Consider the following 24229-nt stretch of genomic DNA (forward strand, 5'->3'; position numbering starts at 1 on the left):
GTTGTTTTGCATTATCAGCACCTGTCTGTGAATCACATTTCCGGGCAGCAGGTGGGCAGGCAGCGGCCTTCTAGGCATTATCTCTGCAGAAAGAAGCCCCAGGCAGCTCTGAGCCCTGTGGTTCTGTAGTCACCAGTGTGGCCCCTAGAGTGTATTTTCTTGGTCTCGGGCACCACAGCAGCAGAGGGATGCAACCCTCTGTTCTTTATCGTTGACCGTGGCTGAGATCTCAAATCAACGTCAGTCTAGCACAAGGGTTGGCAAGCTACGACCTTTGGGCCAAATCCGACCCTCCACCCGTTATTGTAAAATAAATTTTCTTGGAACTCAGCCGCTCCCATTCATTTATATATCATAGGCTGCTTTCACACGGTAATGACAGATGACCGTATGGCTGGCAAAGCCGGAAGTATTTATTATTTAGCCCTTTAAAAAAAAGTTTGCTCACTCCTGGTCTAGAATTATAGAAGACCATACTTTTATTTACTTAAAGCGGAGCAGAATATTGTAATTCGGAGCCCTGGAATATGTGGGATGTTCGGGGTAGGAGGTAAGGTTCTCATTACAGGGATGGCAAAGACCTGAGGCTTCAGCTCGAGTCTGATGGCTGGTAACGGCTGCCGGAAGGGCTGTGTTGAAGAGGATTCTGGAGCTGTGTCTGGGCTGGTGTGGGCGCTTCCAGAGAGGGGTAAACTGGGCCATGAGTCATTCAGGCAGGGAGCACCAGAGTGGGACGTAAGCAAGGCAAGTCTACGCCCTTCTTCCCCAAAGGTATACAGCAACTAGGGACAGCTTGGCGTTGTCCCCGACGCCAGCACTTGGCACTGTAGAGGCTGGAATTGTAAACATACCCTTACTGGAGTGGGAGAGAGGTGAGATGTAAATACTGTCCACGCTGTGACAGAAGCAGGCAATGGCAGGAAAGGCCAAGGTCAGGTTAGAGCTCCAGCTTTAATTAAGGCTCCTATGCACGCGTGCAGCAGTGTTGGTTCAGGACAGCATTTTGTGTAAAGCTTCCCGCTTGGAGAAGAGGGGAGTGCATTTATTAACCTGTGCAATCAAAATGCCAGTTAAAATTGTTATGAATTATTTAAAAATGAAAAAGGGTGTGGGATGATGCATGTTTACTGGAGAAAGCAGTATAAAATGTGGCTCCTGTCATTTACATAGACCTGTGTATATATAGCCCTTGGATTGTGGTTTTAAAAATTGAAGCAACTTAAGAATACCTACCCACTATGTCTAATACCCTACTATTCTGTAACTCCAAGAACGATTCTTCCTCATTGATCCAGACAAATCTAGGTAGTGGAGTCTTCTGTAGACCCCCAACTGTTACAGTGAATATGTTTGAAAGATGTATGCAAATCTAGTTTTTGGAACTCAAAATCGTATTATAAATGCACCAAGAGTCTGTTAACTCAGGCTGAATCTCTATAAAGCATAGTAGCTACTTTTGCACAAATGCAGATGTTGCGTGGCATCAAAGTGAGGTATCACTGTAGTCTGATGTAAGTTTACTGTTTTATCAAGGTGACTCCTTTCACCGTAACGGTACCTGGAAATTCTCAGGGCCACTGCTCCCTGGTAAGGTAAACAGATATGGAGAATCCAGTAAGGTGGAATTCTGTGCACTAATCTCTCATACAAGTGACTTGGTATCTTTCTCACATCCAACGTTTTTTGGCTTTAATTGTTTTTCCTTCCCAGCATGAAAAATTGTCAAATCAGCTCCAGCTGACTAGGTTTTCTTTCCATTTCAAATAATTATACGAAGCATTTAAATAAGTGCACCAAACCATATCTCAAATGGGACTGAGTATTCAAAACATATATTTTATGCCTTAAGTTTGTTGAGAATTTATTTGCATAAAAATCCCAGTATTTTTCCACTGAGCCCACCACCTCGCAGGTGAGAATGGGTGGTGTGTCAAACGTGCTAGTGACGACCCCATGAGACAGAGAATTAGATTCCGGAGGGACCTGGGGAAGCGGGGCTGAGAACACGGGTGGCGTGCAGACCCCAGAGGGGCAGGGGCACCTGAGCCTGTGGGTCTGAAAGACAAGAGTGGGGTGCGTTCAGATGTAGAATTCCTCCTCCACGTCGCTGCCCCCGCGTCCGGCCAGCACTGAGGGTGGTAGGACGCCTCTGCCAGTCTGCTGGGCGTCGGGAGCATCATAAGGGAGTTCTGGGGGTGACTCTGTGAGCCAGGAGGTGTCGGAGGCTGGGGAAGCGGTGACAGCTGTGGCCGAGGAGCTGGAAGGCCCTTTGGTGGACAGAGGGAGGGCAGCCCAGGAGGCCTCTGTGGTCACGCCGCCCCCAGCGGGCAGGGGTCCTTCTCTGGAAGCCCTGCGCTCTGACCAGAGGCTGCTGCATCTTTCGGAGGGGAGCAGTGTTTCCGTGGGGCTGCAGAACCTGCTGGGCGCAGAGTTCGCAGAGACCACGGACAGGTCGGAGGAGGAGAGCCGCAGCCCCGTGTCCACGTCCGTCTCCTGGGCCCCCTCTAAGTCATCGATGGAGAGGAGGTGGCCGTGCCTCCGCTCCGACGCCCTCTGCCCCGGGCCGTCTGTGTTTGCAAACCACGGTGGTTCGGCTGAGGAGGCCGGGGAGGGGTCTCCCGTGGGCAAACAAAACAAGGACTTGCTTCTCTGGACAGACCAGGGCAGGCTGGGAGGGCTGCCGGCTGGTCTGGTGAAGTCCTGCGGCTGCCGGGTAGGCAGGCCTGTCTGGCCGAGCCCCAGGTCTGAAGTGTCCGTCGGGGGCTGCGGGCCGCTGCCAGGGGCCCGGCTCTGTGCAGCGGCACTCGGAGAAGGCGCGGACCCAGCTTTCTGCTCTGAGGCATGGTGAGCTCTGCTGGGTTTAGGGCACTTCCTGTGTACCCTCTGTGCCTGCAGGGGGAAGAGGGCATGTCACATCAGTGCAGGACTGGCCGGTCACCGGGGCCGGGGATTCCGCTGTTAACAGAACGTGAGACACACTTCCTGATGACTGGAAACTTCCAGCAATGTCTCGGCAATAAAGCATTAACAGAGATTTCATTCTCCACATTCTAAAGCAAAGACAGAGGTAGCGGAGCTTGGGGGAATACAGATCAGACTTCTCAGTCTGAGCAGACATCCCCGAACCCAGGGGGAGAGGCAGTCCCTTGTCACGACAGGGAACGGTACGTGTTCCAGTGCACACGCAAGGAGGCTCAACAGATTAGCCGCGAGCGTGAGGCCTGGCTGAGCAGGAGAGGGGAGACAAGAATTACCATTCAGTGCAAAAAGGTTGCTTGAAGGGTTTCTCTCCCTCCAACCAAAGCCCCACTGTTTGGAAATACTACTGACGGCAGGATGGAAGGATCGGGATGGGACTTGACTCCAGCGCACGTGTGAACATCAGGACACATCCTAGGGGTGGCCTGTGATTCAGGGCAGTAAATCTTCAAAGAGTGCAGGGCTGTCAGGAAATTGGCATTTATTTACTTGCTCTAAGGAACTCCACGATACTCCTCTATTTTGCCTTTCAGAAACTGTATGGGAAAGGGGGTAGCCGACTACTGACTAATCCCGTGGATGCCCCACAGGGCTTGGACGGGCAGTTTCACCGTTTAACACTCAGCCCTGTCCTCCTAGTCTCCCCGACCTTCCCTGCAGCTCTGCAGGAAGCTGTTTCTGCTGCACAGAACTGGGGCTTCACTTCCGACGCTCATGCCCCCCTGGGGCTGCTGCTCTCAGGTTCTCCCCCTGGTCTGGCTCACCAGGCCTGCAGGCCAAAGTCTGGATTACTTACTACCCAGATAATGGATCTGGGGACAGTGGGTCTGGCTCTGCTTTGTATAGGATTACCTGACTTATGAATCCCTGAAATAAGAGGGCTGAGTGCAGTTTACTATAAGGGGTATTTCCTGGCACCCGGCAGGCTATGAGACGCTGGCTTTTCCCTGGACAGCCAAGTCCCCCACCTCCCTGTTAGACAGGAACCTGGTTTTTTCACAGCCACCTGGGAAATTTTATCCAATGCAATATACACTTATTTGTACCTATTACAGGTAAAGGAGGAGAAACTACAATGAGAAGGACTGTCCTCAACCACATGAAACTTATATCTCATTGACAGGATCGGAGACAAAAAGAACTCAGACGAGGACGTGTGATGACAGGCACAATACTAGGGCGAAGAGGGAGAGGCCGTGCCTGCCCGCGGGAGCACAGGAGTCTTCAGTTGGAGGTGGCCATGGAGATGGGCGGCTGGCGTCCTAGCGGGTGGCACGCGTGGAGAGGAGGCTGTGCTGGAGAGAGAGAGGCCAAGACAAACGGGCGCTGACTGTTGGCAGGTAAGCAAGGGAGCTGCAGGGGGCGGGGAGCAAGCAGCTTGGCTTGATTACAGACCAGGTGCCTGGAAAGCAGTGCTGTAGGTCAGCTTGGGGATGGAGTCTAGTATGGGTCAAGGAGACCCTGACCATCTGGGTAAGAAATCCACATAATTATCCTTCTGCTGGGGCCATGTTCACTCTTGATTATGTTTTTTTCTATAGGACCATTCCTTTCACTGATTTCTTAGATCTTTTTTGCCTAGTTCCAGATATCTCTTAATCCTATAAACAGACTGACTGACTCATTTTCAATCAACATTAACTGAGAGTCTTTTAAGCAGAGCTCCTCAACTGGTGTGTTTTAGCTTTGCCTGGGTTATAAAGGTGTGCTGAGGACTGATCTCTGTCACCAGCAGCCTCTCGTACCACAGAAATATTATCGTTTCCTATGTGCTCTGATGTGAAAAAGGTCTGGAGGACCAGGCACAGATAATTTTGAATAAGACACGATCTTAGCCCCCCACAATTAACAATACAACGGTCAAGTGTAATAAAGTGAGCCACAATGATAAAGTGAGCGGCGATCTAATGGGGGCGTTTGGGGCACCAAGGTGGGAGGGGTTGATTTTACAGAGGGGGTGAGGCAGCACGGGGAGAGGGTAGAAAAAGCTTGCCTTGAAGTCACGACTGGACAAAATCTTGGAAGTGGAAGAGGGGTTTGCCAACCGGAGGGCAGTGGGCGTGGCATGGAAAGGCACACAGGCACAGAGACAGCCTGAGCAGAGGCTGGGGGCATGAACCAAAACAAGAGGCGAGCCCTGAGAAGTGAGAGGAGCCTTGTCAGGGGCGTGCTGTTGTGTGCACAAGCTCCCTCTCCCTCTGTATATTCTTTTTCAGATTCTTTTCCATGTTGGTTATCACAAGATACTGAATATAGTTCACTATGCTACACAGTAAATCCTTGTTGTTCATCTACTTTATAGATGGTAGTGTGTATCTGCTAATCCCAAACTCCTAATTTATCCGTCCCTCTTGCCTTTCCCCTTTGGTAAACCATAAGTTGTTTTCTATGTCAGTGAGTCTGTTTCTGTTTTGCAGGTAAGTTCATTTGTATCATATTTTAGATTCCACTCATAAGGGATAGCATATGATATTTGTCTTTCTCCGTCTGACTTAGTATGATAATCTCTAGGTTCATCAATGTTGCTGCAAATGGCATTATTTCATTCTTTTTTTATGGCCGAGTAATATTCCATTGTGTATATGTACCACATCTTCTTTATCCATTCATCTATCGATGGACACTTTGGTTGCTTCCATGTCTTGGCTATTGTAAATAGTGCTGCTGTGAACATAGGGGTGGATTTATCTTTTCGAATGACGGTTTTCTCCGGATACATGCCCAGGAGTGCTGGATCATATGGTAGCTCTATTTTTAGCTTTTTAAGGAACCTCCATACTGTTTTCCATAGTGGCTGCACCAATTTACATTCCTCCCCATGGTATAGGAGGGTTCCCCTTTCTCCACACCTTCTCTAGCATTTATTATTTGTAGACTTTTTGATGATGGTTATTCTGACTGGTATGAGGTGATACCTCAGTGTAGTTTTGATTTGCATTTCTCTAATAATTAGCGATGTTGAACATCTTTTCATGTGCCTGTTGGTCATGTGTATGTCTTCCTTGGAGAAATGTCTCTTTAGGTCTTCTGCCCATTTTTTTGATTGGGTTGTTCGTTCTTTTGTTATTGAGTTGTATGAGCTGTTTGTATATTTTGGAGATTAATCCCTTGTCAGTTGCATCGTTTGCAAATATTTTCTCCCAGCCTGTGGGTTGTCTTTTCGTTTTGTTTATGATTTCCTTTGCTGTGCAAAAGCTTGTAAGTTTGATTAGGTCTCATTTGTTTATTTTTGCTTTTACTTCTATTGCCTTTGGAGACTGACCTAAGAAAACATTGGTACGATTTATGTCAGAGGATGTTTTGCCTATGTTCTCTTCTAGGTGTTTTATGGTGTCATGTGTTATATGTGTTATATTTAAGTCTTTAAGCCATTTTGGGTTTTTTTGTATGGTGTGAGGGGGTTTACATGCAGCTGTCTAGCTTTCGCAACACTACTTGCTTTTTTCCATTGTATATTCTTGCCTCCTTTGTCGAAGCCTAATTGATGGTAGGTGTGTGGGTTTATTTCTGGGGTCTCTATTCTGTTCCATTGATCCGTATGTCTGTTTTTGTGCCAATACCATGCTGTTTTGATTACTGTAGCTTTGTAGTATTGTCTGAAGTCTGGGAGGGTTACTGATCCTCTTCTTAATGCTCAGTCTCTAATTCTGTGTGTGGGGTGTGTGTTTGTCCCTGTGACCTGCTGTCTTCCTGCCCAACAGGCTCTGTACAGCATAATGAAATTCTCAAGCTGTTCTGCTAAGGGTGGTTTAAGGAGCTGAAGGTCAAGAGCAGCAATTACGGAGATTTCTGACGGTCTAAATTATAGATTCTTAAAGAATATGATGTAAAATGTTTTTAGTACAGGTTATAAGATATGGTTCTCGTAAAGATCACACTCTACAAGGCCATTCTATGTGCATTTTATGTGCATGGGGACCTCGCTGAATATGGCAAGGAAGGTGCTGAGCCAAGCTCGTTCCTCCTGGGGTATGACCCACTCACCAGGGCTTGCTGCTCTGTGCTCCAGCATCCCCTGAACTCCCAACCCAGCCATTCTGGCTCTGTGCTGTACTTCTCTGGTTAGTGATCCATCTTCTCTGCAAGGCTCTGTGCTTCACGAGGGAGATCTTGCTCAGCACATACCCCGACCAGTACCCAATACACAGCAGGAACTTAAGCATGACTGAAGGGTCACAGCTTTGGGATGGGGTAAGGAGTGACTTCAGAAGGCCCATGTGTACCTGGGAGGTGTGACAAGCTGAGCGGCTGTTGAAGAGACAAACCAGTTTTCTCAGTCATTTGAGTTCGGCTAAATAAGAGAGAAGGTAAGTCATGAGGCTCTTTAGAGAAGGAAGTCCTCAGGTACAGAGGCTGCTTCCAGTGGGGGGACAGTGTTTATTAGTTAAGACGTCTATCTTATTTCTCCCAAGGGCTGAGTCCCCTGGGTGCCCCGATAAGTGTGTACCACCCTGTAACTTGCACGTCCGGAGTCTTATTCGAGGGGCATGCTCTGGGTGAGCAGTGCTTGCAGTCTGAGTCTGCCTGAAAGAGGAAGCCTCTGTGAATACTGCTCCACGAGAAGCAAAAGGCCAAGGTTCCCACTTGAGGAACTGTTTGAGGACGTCTAAAGCTTTCCACTGTCAGAGACAGAGCGGTGTTAAATTAGACTTAAAATCAGGAACAACTAGCAGAGGACGAATTCTTGGTGGTTTCGCAGACATTTTCATCACTGTGCTCTTATTTTTTTTTTTTTACTGCATCGTGAAGGCAGGAGTCCAGATAAATCCTAATATCTGCTTTGAAGAGAGGGTGGTACCCAGTGTTTTTCACTGGATGGGTGCCCACGTGCACCGTAGAAGTGCCTGCTGGGCAGGTGGGGTTCCAGTTGGCACAGCGTTGGCCGGTGAAGATGCAGGATCCTGGGGTGGGGAGTTGGAGGAGGGTGGCTGCGAGGCTTCACAGCCCCTGCTCCCGGGGTCTGCCCAGGGCTGCTGTGCCTGTGGGATGTGCCTGCAGCAGATCTGGTGGTTTTCTCCAGCCCTGCCTGGAGGCAGAGAAGTCAGCTTCTAAAATCAGGGTCTTGTCTGTCTAATGACAACTCACATGTGCAAAGGATGGCCCTTCTTTTTGTGTCCTTCCCATGGCGATGGCTCTATTTCTGACCTTTCCTGTCTGCCTGTCTGACTTGACCAGGAACACTGGAATCTGAGAGTGAACCATCAAAGATGTTTCGAGAAGCTCTTCCCCAGTGGACTTTTCCAGAGTGAGACAACACTCAGGAAAAACCTCCTTCCTCCCCCAGCTTTCAGCTCTCAGGGCTGCCCTCTGGAGCTTCTCCAAGTGACAGCAGCAATGTACCTTGAGGACGGCTTCCTTTGCTTCTCTTTGAAGCAGTGCAGGCTAGCTGACTCACTGGAATCCAGTAGTTCCCTCTTTGCTGTTTATGGAACTTTCTCTAAGGAACACAGTAGCATTACATCAATGACTCTGCCTAAAGGCAACCAGCCAGGAAGATCTGGTTGTGTCCCTGAAATCACCAAAAAGCTGAAATGCAGTAAGTGACCCATGAGCCTTCACATGGAACTTCGAGCCTGGGCAGTTTGCAATGGAAGGAGTAAAGAGGCCTTTTTCAAGGCTCAGGGTGTCTCAGCAGACACACGGATAGAATCCCTAGGAATGGTGATTCTGTCCCTGACCCAGTAAGCCTGGGCGGTGTCTCATGGGTCGATCATGGTCAGGGCATTTTCTCTCACCCTCACGCCTCCTCTTTCCAAGAGAGGTCATTTCCTCCTGTTCTGTCCTGGGCAGAAACACAACCAGTGTGGCACTGTCCGTTACGCAATGAGCCAGCAAAAGACCTTTTAACCCAGGGACTGATAAGAATTAGGAGCAGTCTCAAGGAAATTGGGCAACGGGTTCACATGAGAAACCAGATTTTTGTTCTAAATAAAAGCATCATATTTTGCTTCTCCTTTCACTGTCCTCTGGGTAGGTTTCATATACCCACTAAGAGTACTACCCCCAGAAAAAGCCTATGTTGTCTTCAAAATTTTTTTTTAAATTTAATTAAAATTTTTATTGAAATATAATTGACATATAACATATATTAGTCTCAGGGGTACAACATATTGATTCATTATTTGTATATACTGTGAAATGATCACAATAAGTCTAGTTAATCCATTACCACATATAGTTATGTTTTTTTCTTGCAGTGATAACTTTAAATCTACTCTCCCATCAACTTTCAATATACAAAACAGTATTGTTAACTATAGTCACCAAGCTGTACATTAAATCGCCAGATTTATTAATTCTATAATTGGAAGTTTGTAACTTTTGGCTTTTTTTTTTTTTTTTTTTTTTTGCTGCACTGTGCAGCATGTGGGATCTTAGTTCCCTGACCAGGGATCGAACCCTGGCCCGCTGCAATGGAAGTGCAGAGTCTTAACCACTGGACCGCCAGGGAAGTCCTGGAAGTTTGTACCTTTTGATCACCCACCCATAACAACCACCAGTCTCTTCTCTGAATCTATGAGTTAGGTATTTTGTTGTTGTTGTTGTTGTTTTAATTTCACATAGAAGTGAGATCATATGGTATCTGTCCTTCTCTGGCTTATTTTGCATAATGCCTTCAAGGTACATCCATGTTGTCACAAATGACAGGATTTCATTCTTTTTTATAGCTGAATAATACTCTACTGTGTGTGTGTGTGTGTATACACACACACCACATCTTCTCCATTCATCCATAGATGGACCCTTAGGTTGCTTCCATGTCTAGACTATTGTAAATAATGCTACAATCAACATGGAGAGTGCAAATATCTTCTCAAGTTAGTGTTTTCATTTCCTTCAGATAAACACACAGAATTAAAACTGCTGGATCATATGGTAGTTCTATTTTTATTTTTTGAGGAACCTCCACACCTTTTTCCATAGTGGCCACACCAATTTACAGTCCTACCAACGGTGCACAAGGGTTCCCTTTTCTCCACATTCTCACCAAGACTTAATATTTCTTATCTGTTTGATAAAAGCCATCTAACAGTTATAAGGTGGTATCTAAACCCCTTTGTGGTTTAGATTTGCATTTCCCTGATTATTAGTGATGTTGAATATCATTTCTTACCTGTTGGCCATCTGTATGTATTCTGTGGAACAATGTCTATTCAGACTTTCAGCCCACATTTTAATCAAGTTGTTTGCTTTTTTACTATTGAGTTGTATGAATTCTTTAATTTTTTTTGGATATTAACCCCTTATCAGATCTATGATTTGCAAATATTTTCTTCCATTTGGTAGGTGGCCTTTTCATTTTGTTGATGGTTTCCTTTGCTGTACAAGAGATTTTTAGTTTGATGTAGTCCCACTTGTTTATTTTTTGCTTCTTTTGCCTTTGGTCTTGGTGACAATAATTTGGATTTGACACCAAAAACAATCTCAAGGAGCGTATCACCTATGTTTTCTTCTAGGAGTTTTATGGTTTCAAGTCTCATGTTCAAGTCTTTCATCCATTTTGAGTTGATTTTTGTATATGGTGTAAGCTTTCTGGTAGCATCCTTAGGACTCTCTACACGTAGTATCATGTCACCTGCAAACAGTGACAGGTTTACTTCTTCTTTTCTGACTTGGATTCTTTTTATTACTTTTTCTTCTCTGATTGCTGTGGCTAAAACTTCCAAAACTATGTTGAATAATAGTGGTGAGAGTGGGCAACCTTGTCTTGTTCCTGATCTTAGTGGAAATGGTTTCAGTTTTTCACCATTGAGGATGATGTTGGCTGTGGGTTTGTCATATATGGCCTTTATTATGTTGCGGTAAGTTCCCTCTATGCCTACTTTCTGGAGGGTTTTTTATCATAAATGGGTGTTGAATTTTGTCAAAAGCTTTTTCTGCATCTGTTGAGATGATCCTATGGCTTTTATCCTTCAGTTTGTTAATATGGTGTATCACATTGATTCATCTGTGTATATTGAAGAATCCTTGCATTCCTGGGATAAACCCCACTTGATCGTGGTGTATGATCCTTTTAATGTGCCGCTGGGTTCTGTTTGCTAGTATTTTCTTGAGGATTTTGCATCTATGTTCATCAGTGACATTGGCCTGTAGTTTTCTTTCTTTGTGACATCTTTGTCTGGTTTTGGTATCAGAGTGGGTGGCCTCATAGACTGAGTTTGGGAGTGTTCCTTCCCCTGCAATTTTTTGGAAGAGTTTCAGAAGGGTAGTTGTTAACTCTTCTCTAAATGTTTGATAGAATTCGTCTGTGAAGGCATCTGGTCCTGGACTTTCGTTTGTTGGAAGACTTTATCACAGTTTCAATTTCAGTACTTGTGATTGGTCTGTTCATATTTTCTATTTCTTCCTGGTTCAGTCTTGGAAGGTTGTACCCTTCTAAGAATTTGACCGTTCTCTTGGTGTATAGTTGCTTGTAGTAATCTCTTATGATCCTTTCTATTTCTGTGGTGTCCATTGTGACTTCTCCTTTTTCATTTCTCATTTTATTGATTTGAGTCCTCTCCCTTTTTTTCTTGATGGGTATGGCTAAAGGTTTATCAATATTGTTCACCTTCTCAGAGAAGCAGCTTTTAGTTTTATTGATCTTTGCTATTGTTTTCTTTATCTCTTAATTCATTGATTTCTGCTCTGATCTTTATGATTTCTTTCCTTCTACTAATTTTGGGTTTTGTTTGTTCTTCTTTCTCTAGTTGCTTTAGGTGTAAGGTTAGGTTGTTAGAGATTTTTCTTATTTTTTGAGGTAAGACTGTATTGCTATAAACTCCCCTCTTAGAACTGCTTTTGCTGCATCCCATAGGTTTTGGATCATTGTGTTTTCGTTATCACTTGTCTCTAGGTATTTTCTGATTTCCTCTTTGATTTCTTCAGTGATCAACTGGTTATTTAGTAACATATTGTTTAGCCTCCATGTGTTTGTGTTTTTTGCAGTTTTTTTTTTTTGCTGTAATTGATTTCTAATCTCATAGCATTGTGGTCGAAAAGGATGCTTGATATGATTTCAATTTTCTTAAATTTACTGAAGCTTGATTTGTGATCCAAGATGTGATCTATCCTGGGGAATGTTCTGTGTACACTTGAGAAGAAAGTGTATTCTGCTGCTTTTGGATGGACTTTCCTATAAATATCAATTAAGTCTATCTGGTCTAATGTGTCATTTAAGGCTTATGTTTCCTTATTAATTTTCTGTCTGGATGATCTGTCCATTGGTACAAGTGGGGTGTTAAAGTCCCCCACTATTATTGTGTTACTGTCAATTTCTCCTTTTATGGCTGTTAGCAGTTGCCTTATGTATTGAGGTGCTCCTATGTTGGGTGCATATATATTTACAATTGTTATATCTTCTTCTTGGATTGATCCCTTGAACATTACGTAGTGTCCTTCCTTATCTCTTGTAACAGTCTTTAAAGTCTATTTTGTCTGATATGAGTATTACTACTCCAGCTTTCTTTTGATTTCCATTTGCATGGAATATCTTTTTCCAACCCCTCACTTTGTCTGTATGTGTCCTTAGGTCTGAAGTGGGTCTCTTGTAGACAGCATATATACAGGTTTTGTTTTTATATCCATTCATCCAGTCTGTGTCTTTTGGTTGGAGCACTTAATCCATTTACATTTAAGGTAGTTATAAATATGTATTTTCCTATTGCCATTTTGTTAATTGTTTTGGGTTTTTCTTTTTTTAACATCTTTATTGGAGTATAATCGCTTTACAATGGTGTGTTAGTTTCTGCTTTATAACAAAGTGAATCAGTTATACATATATCCCCATATCTCTTCCCTCTTGTGTCTCCCTCCCTCCCACCCTCCCTATCCCACACCTCTAGGTGGTCACAAAGCACCAAGCTGATCTCCCTGTGCTATGCGGCTGCTTCCCACTAGCTATCTATTTTACATTTGGTAGTGTATCTATGTCCATGCCACTCTCTCATTTTGTCCCAGCTTACCCTTCCCCCTCCCCATGTCCTCAAGTCCATTCTCTAGTAGGTCTGTGTCTTTATTCCCGTCTTGCCCCTAGGTTCTTCATGACCTTTTTTTGTTTTTTAGATTCCATATATATGTGTTAGCATACGGTATTTGTTTTTCTCTTTCTGACTTACTTCACTCTGTATGACAGACTCTAAGTCCATCCACCTCATTACACATAACTCAATTTCGTTTCTTTTTATGGCTGAGTAATATTCCAATTCCACTGTATATATATGCCACATCTTCTTTATCCATTCATCTGTCGATGGAGACTTAGGTTGCTTCCATGTCCGGTTATTGTAAATAGAGCTGCAATGAACATTGTGGTACATGACTCTTTTTGAGTTATGGTTTTCTCAGGGTATATGCCCAGTAGTGGGATTGCTGGGTCATATGGTAGTTCTATTTTTTAGTTTTTTAAGGAACCTCCATACTGTTCTCCATAGCGGCCGTATCAATTTACATTCCCACCAACAGTGCAAGAGTGTTCCCTTTTCTCCACACCCTCTCCAGCATTTATTGTTTCTAGATTTTTTGATGATGGCCATTCTGACCGGTGTGAGATGATATCTCATTGTAGTTTTGATTTGCATTTCTCTAATGATTAATGATGTTGAGCATTCTTTCGTGTGTTTGTTGGCAATCTGTATATCTTCTTTGGAGAAATGTCTATTTAGGTCTTCTGCCCATTTTTGGATTCGGTTGTTTGTTTTTTTGTTATTGAGCTGCATGAGCTGCTTGTATATTTTGGAGATTAATCCTTTGTCAGTTGCTTCATTTGCAAATATTTTCTCCCATTCTGAGGGTTGTCTTTTGGTCTTGTTTATGGTTTCCTTTGCTGTGCAAAAGCTTTTAAGTTTCATTAGGTCCCATTTGTTTATTTTTGTTTTTGTTTCCATTTCCCTAGGAGATGGGTCAAAAAGGATCTTGCTGTGATTTATGTCATAGAGTGTTCTGCCTATGTTTTCCTCTAAGAGTTTGATAGTGTCTGGCCTTACATTTAGGTCTTTAATCCATTCTGAGTTTATTTTTGTGTATGGTGTTAGGGAGTGTTCTAATTTCATTCTTTTACATGTAGCTGTCCAGTTTTCCCAGCACCACTTATTGAAGAGGCTGCATTCCTATACACTAATGATGAAAAATCTGAAAGGGAAATTAAGAAAACATTCCCATTTACCATTGCAACGAAAAGAATAAAATACCCAGGAATAAACCTACCTAAGGAGACAAAAGACCTGTATGCAGAAAATTATAAGACACTGATGAAAGAAATTAAAGGTGATACAAATAGATGGAGAGATATATACCATGTTCTTGGATTGGAAGAATCAATAGTGGGAAAATGACTATACTACCCAAAGCAATCTACAGATTCAATGCAATCCCTATCAAACTACCACTGGCATTTTTCACAGAACTAGAACAAAAAATTTCACAATTTGTATGGAAACACAAAAGACCCAGAATAGCCAAAGCAATCTTGAGAAAGAAAAACGGAGCTGGAGAAATCAGGCTCCCTGACTTCAGACTATACTACAAAGCTACAGTAATCAAGACAGTATGGTACTGGCACAAAAACAGAAATACAGATCACTGGGTTTGTTTTTGTAGGTCGTTTTTCTTCCCTTCCTCTTTTGTTCTCTTGTGTTTCCTGCCTAGAGAAGTTCCTTTAGCATTTGTTGTAAAGCTGGTGTGGTGGTGCTGAATTCTCTTAGCTTTTGCTTGTCTGTAAGGGTTTAATTTCTTTGCTGAATCTGAATGAGAGCCTTGCTGGGTAGAGTAGTCTTGGTTGCAGGTTTTTCCCTTTCATCACTTAAAATATATCATGCCACTCCCTTCTGGACTGCAGAATTTCTGCTGAAAAATCAGCTGATAACCTTATGGGGATTCCCTAGTATTTGTTGCTTTTCCCTCGCTGCTTTTAATATTTTTTCCTTGTATTTAATTTTTGTTAGTTTGATTAATACGTGTCTTGGCGTTTTCCTCCTTGGGTTTATCTTATATGGGACTCTGCACTTCCTAGACTTGGGTGACTATTTCCTTTCCCATGTTAGGGAGGTTTTCGACTATAATCTCTTCAACTATTTTCTCAGACCCTTTCTTTTTCTCTTCTTCTTCTGGGACCCCTATAAGTCAAATGTTGGTGCATTGGTGTTGGTGTTGTCCCAGAGGTCTCAGAGACTGTCCTCTTTTTTTTTTTCATTCTTTATTCTGTTCCGTGGCAGAGATTTCCACCATTCTGTCTTCTAGGTCACTTATCCATTCTTCTGCCTCAGTTATTCTGCTGTTGATTCCTTCTTGTGCATTTTTCATTTCAGTTATTGTATTGTTCATCTCTGTTTGTTTGTTCTTTAGTTCTTCTAGGTCTTTGTTAAACGTTTCTTGTTTCTTCTTGATCTGCACCTCCATTCTTTTTCTGAAATCTTGGATCATCTTTACTATCATTACTCTGAATTCTTTTGCAGGTAGATTGCCTTCTCTTCATTTAGTTGTTCTTGTAGGTTTTTATCTTGCTCCTTTGTCTGCAACATATTTGTCTTTTCATTTTGTCAGACTTACTGTGTTTGTGGTCATCTTTCCACAGGCTGCAGGATCGTAATTCCTTGTTTCTGGTGTCTGAGGCTGGTTCAGAGGCTTTGCCATTATCCCCTTGACAGGGGGTTTGATTGGTGGTATGGTAACCAGAGCCTGCCCTGGATATTGAGCGGGGCCTCCCCTTTGCTCTGTGGTTGTCACTGCCCTGTCAGGGGCGGGGTCTGCTCCCTAGTTATTAGAGTAGAGGCCCTCGGATCTTGTTTCTTAGCTCTATTTCTGATCTGCGGTGTGAGGCAGGTGGGACTGGAGCACTCCCACTGGGAGACAAGCCACTGAGTATGCCTGCTCTGGAGCTGTTCACCTGTGAATGTGCTCTGTTGTGCCCCCTTTTGCCCATTGTGCAGACTCACAAAGTACACTGTTGTTGGCACTGCTCTCAGTCTGCCCTTAACTGTGGGTATGCTGGCAACTGGCCCTGGTGACTCTCAGGTGTTTTCACCAGGTCACTGGCACAGATACACTGAGGTCAGGTCCCAGGACTGCAGTAGTCACGCACCTGGACCTGCTGTGGGAGCTATAGAGGCAGCTCAGATTCTGGCCTGGACCAACCCCCACATGTATGTATGTGCCCACAAAGCCCACAGCTGCTGAAGCCAGACCCATCCCAGCTGCAGGAGCACTTGTTGTCCTTTCACATGTTTCACAGGCGCTGAATTTAGGAAGCTGCCAGCAGAGATGTAACTCCGTGGTTCACGCAGCATTGAAGAGAGATTTCAGCTCTTCTTCCTTAGTCACATGGCCCCTGGGGCTCAGGTGTGGTTTCAGCCCCACCTGTGCCTATGTTCTTCCCACTGGAGTCCGCTCCAGAGGTTGCCGGAGCACATGAGCCTATCAGGCAGGAAGGAGCCGAGGCAGAGATTGGGGCGAGCAGGCTGCCTAGGTGGGAGGGTGCTAGGGTAGGGACTGGAACATATGCAAGCCCATCAGGTGGCAATCAGGGTGAGCGGGTCACCCAGGCTTGCAGGGGGGTTGCAGGGGAGGCGATGGCAGGGGCGTGTGAGCTGGCTCTGGTGGAGCCCTCCCTAGTGCCCGTGGAGGCAGGGGCTGGTGTGTGAGGAGAGAGGGTGTGATGGTGGCCCTGCCCTTTGCATGTCACTCAACCATGGTGCTTCTCGTTTGTGGTGGTCCGGGCTTCCTCCACGAGCATTCCCAGTTGTGGAGCTCCTCACTCCTGTCCCCACAGGCTGTCTCCTCACAGCCAACAATGGTCTCCCCCCCGGGTCTGCTCTTCAAACCCTATGTTCCACCACCCAGCCCCCATGTGTACCAGCGGACACCTGTCTCAGGCTGGGGCATGCAGAACTGTGGCATGGACCATCTGTGTAGGTCTCACTCTGTCCTGCCTGTCACAGACCAGTTGCTGGGCTCTCATCCAAGCCCCTGAGGCTCCCTTCTGTCCCAGCTGATCTCCCAGGTGGTGAGGGGGTCTTCCCCAGATGCAGGAACCTCTCCTCACCTTCAGCTCCCTGCCAGGGGTGCAGGTTGCATCCTGTTTCCTCTCCTCTTCCTTTTACCTTATTTCTTTCATCCTACTCGGTTATGTGGGGATCTTTCTTGTCCTTTTAGGTGTCTGAGGTCCTCTGCTAGTGTTCAGCAAGTGCTCTGTGAGAATTGTTCCATTTGTAGATGTATTCTTGATGTGTTTGTAGGGAGAGATGAACTCCACGTCCTCCTACTCTCCCTCCATCTTGGAAAGCTCCCCCCACCTCTCTTTTTTTTTTTTTTCTTTTTTCTTTTGTCCTGCCTGGTTATGTGGGGGTTTTCTTGGACTTTTGGAAGTCTGAGGTCTTCTGCCAGCGTTCAGTAGATGTTCTGTGTGAATCATTCCACTTGTAGGTGTTTTCTGATGTATTTGTGGGAGGAGGTAAGCTCCACATCCTACTCTTCTGCCATCTTGATTCCTCCCTCCAAAGTCTTACAGTTTTCAATGTATATATCATTGATCTTCTTGGATAAATTTATTCCTATGTATTTTATTCTTTTGATGCAATTGTAAATGGTGTTTTTTAAAATTTCTTTTTCTGATAGTTTGCTATTAGTGTGTAGAAACAAAACAGATTTTTAATATACTGATTTTTGTATCCTGCAACTTCACTGAATTTATTAGTTCAAATAGTTTTCTAGCACAGGCTTTTGGATTTTCTCTATATAATAGCATTTCATCTGCAAATAGTGACAGTTTTACTCCTTTTTTTAAAAAAAACACAACATGATTATATTTTAATACAAAACCAAAATACAAAACACCATAGTATATTGATGGCAATAAAATATGGCATTTCATTTGCACTGCATGACAAATGGTTAACATCCTCAGTCATAAATGAGTTCTTAGAATACTTCCGTCTTTCTGACTTGGATGGCTTTTATAACTTTTTCTTGCCTAACTGCCCTGGCTAGAACTTGCAATACTACACTGAATAAAAGTGGGGAGAGTTGGAATCCTTATCTTGTTTCTGATCATAAAGGTAAAGCTTTCAGCTTTTCACCACTGAGTACGATGTTAGCTGTTGGCTTGTCATATGTGGCTTTTATCATGTTGAGGTATGTTCCGTGTATACCCAATATGTTGAAAGTTTTTTTCGTAAATGAGTGTTGAATTTTGTCAAATGCTTTTTCTGCATCTATTGAGATAAGATTATGATTTTTATCTTTCATTTTGATAATGTGGTGTATCACACCAATTGATCTGCAGATGTCAAACCATCCTTGCATCCATGGAATAAATCCCACTTGAACATAGTGTACAATCCTTTTAATGTATTGTTGAATTAGTTTGCTAATATTTTGTTGAGGATTTTTGCATCTATGTTCATCAGGGATATTGACCTGTAGTTTTCTTTTCTTATGGCATCCTTGTCTGGATTTGGTTTCAGGATAATGCTGACCTTGTAAAATGAGTTTGGAAGGGTTCCCTCCTCTTCTGGTTTTTTTGATAGAGTTTGGGAAGGATTGGCATTAATTTTTTCTTTAAAAGTTTGGTAGAATTCACTAGTGAAGCCATATGACCCTGGAGTTTTGTTGGGAGACTATTGATTACTAATTCAGTCTCATTACTAGTAATCAGTCTGTTCAGATTTTCTATTTGTTCGGTGATTCAGTCTTTGTAGGTTGTACGTTCCTAGGAATTTATCCATTTCTTCTAGGCGGTTCAATTTGTTCGTACCTAATTGTGCATAGTTGTCTTTTGTGATCCTTTGTATTTATGTGTTATCCATTTTAATCTTTCCTCTTTCATTTCTGACTTGAGTCCTCTCCTTTTCTTGATGAGTCTAGCTAAAGGTCTGTCAATTTTGTTTTCTTCTCAAAGAACTGGCTCTTAGTTGTGTTGATCTTTTCTATTTTTTGTCTCTATTTCATTTATTTCCACTGTGATCTGTTATCTCCATCCTTTCACTAAATTTGAGCTTCTTTGTTCTTTTTCTAGTTACTTGACGTATAGAGATAGGTTGAGATCTTTTTTGTTTCTTGATGTAAGCATTTATCACTATGAACTCCCCTCTATAGCAAGAACTTCTCTTGTTATAGCCCATAAGTTTGGTATGCTGCATTTCCATTTCTTTTGTCTCAAAGCATTTGTTTGTTTTTTAATTTCTTCTTTGACCCATTGGTTGTTCAGTAGCATGTTGTTTAGTCTTCATATACTTGTGAATTGTCCAGTTTTCTTCTCGTAATTAACTTCAAGTTTCTTAACATTGTGGTTGGAAAAGACAGTTGATGTATTTTTAAACTTATTAAGACTTGTTTTGTGGCCTAACATATGATCTATCCTGGAGAATATTCATGTGTGCTTGAGAAGAATATATATTCTGTTGCTTTTGGATGGAATGTTCTGTATATATCTGTTAAGTTCTCTGGTCTGACATGTCATTAAGGCTAATGTTTCCTTATTGATTTTCTGTCTGAATGATCGATCTATTGGTGAATGTGGAGTATTAAAGTCCTCTATTAATACTGTATTGTTGTCTATTTCTTTAGTATTTGCTTTATATATTTAGGTGCTCCTATGTTGGGTGCATAGCTGTTTTCAAATGTTATATCCTTTTGTTCGATTAATCCCTTTATCATTACAAAATGACCTTGTCTCTAATTAGTCTTTTTCTTAAAGTCTATTTTGTCTGATATAAGTATACTTACCCCAGCTTTCTTTTGTTTTTTATTTGCATGGAATATCTTTTTCCATCCCTTCACTTTCAAACTATGTGTATTCCTACATCTGAAGTATCTTGTAGGCAGCATATAGATGTATCTTGTTTTTTTAATCTACTTAGCCACTTTATGTCTTTTGATTGGAACATTTAGTTCATTTACATTTAAAGTGATTATTAATAGGTATGTACTTATTGCCATTCTGTTCATTGTTTTCTGGCTGTTTTGTAATTCCTCTACTCCTTCTTTTCTTGCTCTCTTCCTTTGTAATTTGATTATTTCCTGCATTAGCATGCTTAGATTACCTTCTCTTTATATTTTGTGTATATACTATGGGTTTTTGCTTTGGGGTACCATGAGGCTTACAAAAAACAACTTATATTTATAACAGTCTATTTTAAATTGATAATTTAAGTTTGAAAGCATTCTAAAGCTCTACATTTTCACATTCTGATGTCACAGTTTACACCTTTTTATCTTGTGTATCCATTAGCAAATTATTGTAGTTACATTTATTTTTACCACTTTTGTCTTTTAACTGTTATGCTAGCTTTATAAGTGATTAACCCATCACCTTTACATTAGATTATACTGAATTTTACTATAAATTTACCTTTACCAGTAAGATTTATACTTTCATGTTTTTCTGTTACTAATTAGCATCCTTTTGTTTCAGCTTTAAAAAGTACCTTTAATATTTCTTGTAAGGCCAGTCTTGTGATGTTGAACTCCTTTAGCTTTTGATCATCTGAAAAACCGTTTATCTCTCCTGTAATTCTCCCCCCTCCCCAGTTTTACTGAGATATAATTGACATACATTACTATATACGTTTAAGGTGTATAGCAAAATGATTTGACTTAAACATCAACTCAGTTCTGAAGGACAGCTTTGCTCAGTAGCATACTCTTGGTTTGCAGTTTTTTCTTTCAGCACTTTAAAAATATGCTACTTCCTTCTGGCCTGCAAAGTTTCTCCTGAAAAAATCTGCTGATAGTCTTAAGAGGGTTCCCTTGTATGTAAATTGTTTTTCTCTTGCTGATTTTGATTCTCTCCTTGTATTTAAATTTGACACTTTAACTACATGTAATATGTCTTAGTGTGGGTCTCTTTGGGTTTATCTTATTTGGAATTCTCTGGATTCTTGGATCTGGATGTCTGTTTCTTTCCCCAGGATAGGAATATTTTCAGCTATTATTTAAAATGAGTTTTCTGCCTGTTTCTCTCTCTCTCCTCTCTCTGGGACCCTTATAATGCAAATGTTGGTCTGCTTGATGGTGTCCCTTAAGTCCCTTAATCCATCTTTTTTTTTCCTCTGATTTGATGAATTCCAGTACCTTGTCTTCAAGTTTACTAATCCTTTCTTTTGCTTCCTCTAGTCTGTTGTTAAACCCCGCTAGTATATTTTTCACATCAGTTATTATATTCTTCAGCTCTGTGACTGCCATTGGTACTTTCTTATATTTTCTCTCTTTTGTTGAAGTTCTCACTTTGTTCATCCAATGTTCTCCTGAACTCATGAGCATCTTTAGGACCATTATTTTGAACTCTTCATCAGGTAAATTACTTATCTGTATTTCACTAAGGTTTTTTTCTGAGATTTTATCTTGTTCTTCCATTTGGAATATGTTCTTGACTTTCCATGTTGGTATGTATGCACTAGAGAAATCAGCCACCTCTCCCAGTATGAAGTAGTGGCCGCATATAATAGATAAAATTATTGTTCAACCCTGCCCTAATTGGTTCTCTCTCAAACCTTTGTGTCTGTTTAAGCAGGCTACTTTATTCTCAGTGGCTCCAAGAAGGGAGGGTGTTCCTAGATCTGTCAGTGTCCCAGAGAGGAGAATCTGTCTTCTCCCTCTGTGCTGAGCCTTGGGGTGATAGCCAGTTAAGAACTGTTTCTTTGTTTGCTACTGTCCCATTGAACCTGTGAACACAAGCCTCACTGGCCACAAGAGCCAGTCTGTCAAAGGATGTGTCCTCAGGGTGACAGCCACAAAAGCTGGGTCACCAGATATTTACACAAGCTCCTTTCTCAGAGACACTGGCGACTTGGGGCTGGGAAGATGGAAAGCATGAAGATGATACTTGCCAGCTTCCCTGGTCTCTGGAGAGAACTGTAGTCATCCTCTATGTGTGTGTGTGTTAGAAAGAAGCCTGGCCCACAGGCCACAGCTATGAAGGTAAGAGGCTTCTTGTATAGAAGGATTGGGGCTTTCAAGTCCGTTGCTTCTCTGCTGTACCCTGGGGTTAGGTGATTAAGAAGTCTTCTCTATTTGTTACAATCCTGTGGGACCTGTGAGTGCAAGCCCTGCTGTCCACCAGTGCCAGGTGATCAAGGGGGTGTCCCCTGGGTGGCAGCTGCAAAAAGCAGAACATGAGAGGAGTACACAAGCTCCTTTCTGGGAGATACCAGCAGCATGGAGCAAGGGAGACTGTAAAGATGGCACCTGCCCGCCTCTGTTTTGGAGAGTGTTTCAGTAAGTCCCTGGAGATGTATTAAATTAGATGCCTGCCCCTCGGGCTGAAGCTTTAAAATAAGCAAGTTGGCCTCTTTAACAGAAAGACTGGGTACGTTTTAGTTGGCTGCCTCTGCTCTGGGCCCTGGGGTGAGTGATTCTACCTAAGCCCTTCAAAAACTGTTTCCCAGATCACTATCAATCACCTTCTGGGTCTCAAGGAAGCAAGCCCCAGTGGCTTTCAAAGCTAGATGTTCTCAAAGTTAGAGGTAATTGTCTCTCAGGTGCAGGCCTTAAAAGTTGGGGTTCAAACCCTTTGCTCCTCAGGGAGAGGCTTGGAGTTGTGAGAGCCCTCCAGATTGTGGGTCACCATGCCAGGGTTCACGGTGATACTGTGTCTCAGCCTCTTCTACCTAATTTGTAGGAACTGCTCAGATAGTTTTAGAAGAAACTGTTCCATATCTAGCTGTAGACTTGGTGTGAGAAGAAGTGAGTTCAGGATCCTCCTATGTCACCCTCCTGAACTGGAATGCTGGGGTTCTTTTTCGAATGGTTAGTAGAAAGAGAGGAGGACTTATGGGGAAAAAGGCAAGGTTCACTCTAAAAGTAATCAAAGCCTGGGTACATTTTGTCAAATCAGTGACATTTCTAGGTTGGAAGTCTGAAAATTTTCAAAGAGATTCTAAGCCACATAGGATGGTGGTTTAAGCAAATCTTTGCTGGACAGTTACTTGTCCATTCTTTTCCTCTCTGCCATTATGGAATTGTAAGACTTTCTGAAGAATTATCAGAGCAACATACTAATTCCATTCCTCATAGAATGAAAGACAGAATATAAGAAGAGTACTTATTCTCCAGAATTGGCAAAGTGACAACTATCCACCTGGACTGTCTTCCTGCCAACAGTTATATAGCTTCCCCCCCTCCCCGCCACACCTCTCTGAATGACCTTTCTAAATACAAACCTGACCATGTTTCTTGGCAGAAGAGACTAACTAGCAAGCTCTACAAGACCCTGTCTACTCCTTCAGGCCTTGTGTCTTTCTGGAATTGCAACCTATATGATCCAGCCATTTGGAACTGCCATCATTCCGCAACAAACCAGATTGGCGTATATCTCCATGACTGACTTCATGCTGCTCTTGATGCCTGTCTGCCTAGAGACACCTGCTCATCTTCAGAGACCAAGCCTAACGTGATGCTGTGTAAGCCTTATATGACCACTTACTCTCCTTTGTTAACAAAACGCACTCATTTCTCTTGGGCATATAACTAGGAGTGGAATTGCTGGGGCACAGGGTGAGCAATTTTTAGTTTTAGTAAGTACTTCCAAACAAATTTCCAAACTGATTGCATCAAAATGTGTAATTCTACCAGGAATTTATAAGTATTCCAGTTGCTTCACATCCTTGCCAACATTTATTAGCATTCTTTTTAATTTTAATCGTTCTGATAGGTAACAGTGTTTCATCACGCTATTAATTGGCATTTGCCAGATGACTAATGATATTATCTTTTTATTGGCCGTTTGAATACCCTCTTTAGTGAAGCACCTGCTCTTTGTATATATTTTGGATTCTTTTCGTGGATGTATGTATTGTAAATATCATTATCCAGTCTGTGGCTTGCCATCTTACTCTCTTTTTTGGTGTCTTTTGATGAACAGAAGTTCTTATTTTTTAATAAAGTTATTTATCTTTTTTAAGACTACTAATATTTGCTATTCCACCTGGCAGCCATTCTGAACCAGAGGGTGGAGGACAGAATGAAAAGAAGCTTGGATCCCTGAGGACTGTGGGCTGCCATACATAGGAGAGAGAAGTAAGCATCTATTGTTATTAAGCCTCTATTTTTTTTTAAGCCTCTGTCTTTCTCAGTTGAACCTGAGCTTACATATCACCACAACAAACAAGAAACATTCTGCACAGAAGTACACTTACATATTTAAAGGAACTGGCTATAACTGTAAAATTTTTACTTGGTGCTGTGAGGTACCGAGCTGGGTCGATTGACCTCTAGCACCCGTACTTATATAAATATTTTAAAAAATACTCATATTTGCACATAACAGGCACTCAAATTC

General features: G+C 42.7%; 1 protein-coding gene across 1 annotated transcript in view; it reads right to left on the reverse strand.

Moving 5' to 3' along the window:
• Positions 1-2079: 2079 nt before the first annotated feature.
• Positions 2080-24229, reverse strand: part of FAM124A (family with sequence similarity 124 member A) — a 106388-nt gene continuing 84238 nt past the window's right edge. The window contains exon 4 of the mRNA XM_068526886.1: positions 2080-2889. Coding sequence (XP_068382987.1) covers positions 2080-2889 — 810 coding nt within the window. The remainder of the gene's footprint in view (positions 2890-24229) is intronic.

The sequence above is a fragment of the Eschrichtius robustus genome, chromosome 18 (assembly GCF_028021215.1).
Source record: "Eschrichtius robustus isolate mEscRob2 chromosome 18, mEscRob2.pri, whole genome shotgun sequence".
Classification (NCBI taxonomy): Eukaryota; Metazoa; Chordata; class Mammalia; order Artiodactyla; family Eschrichtiidae; genus Eschrichtius; species Eschrichtius robustus.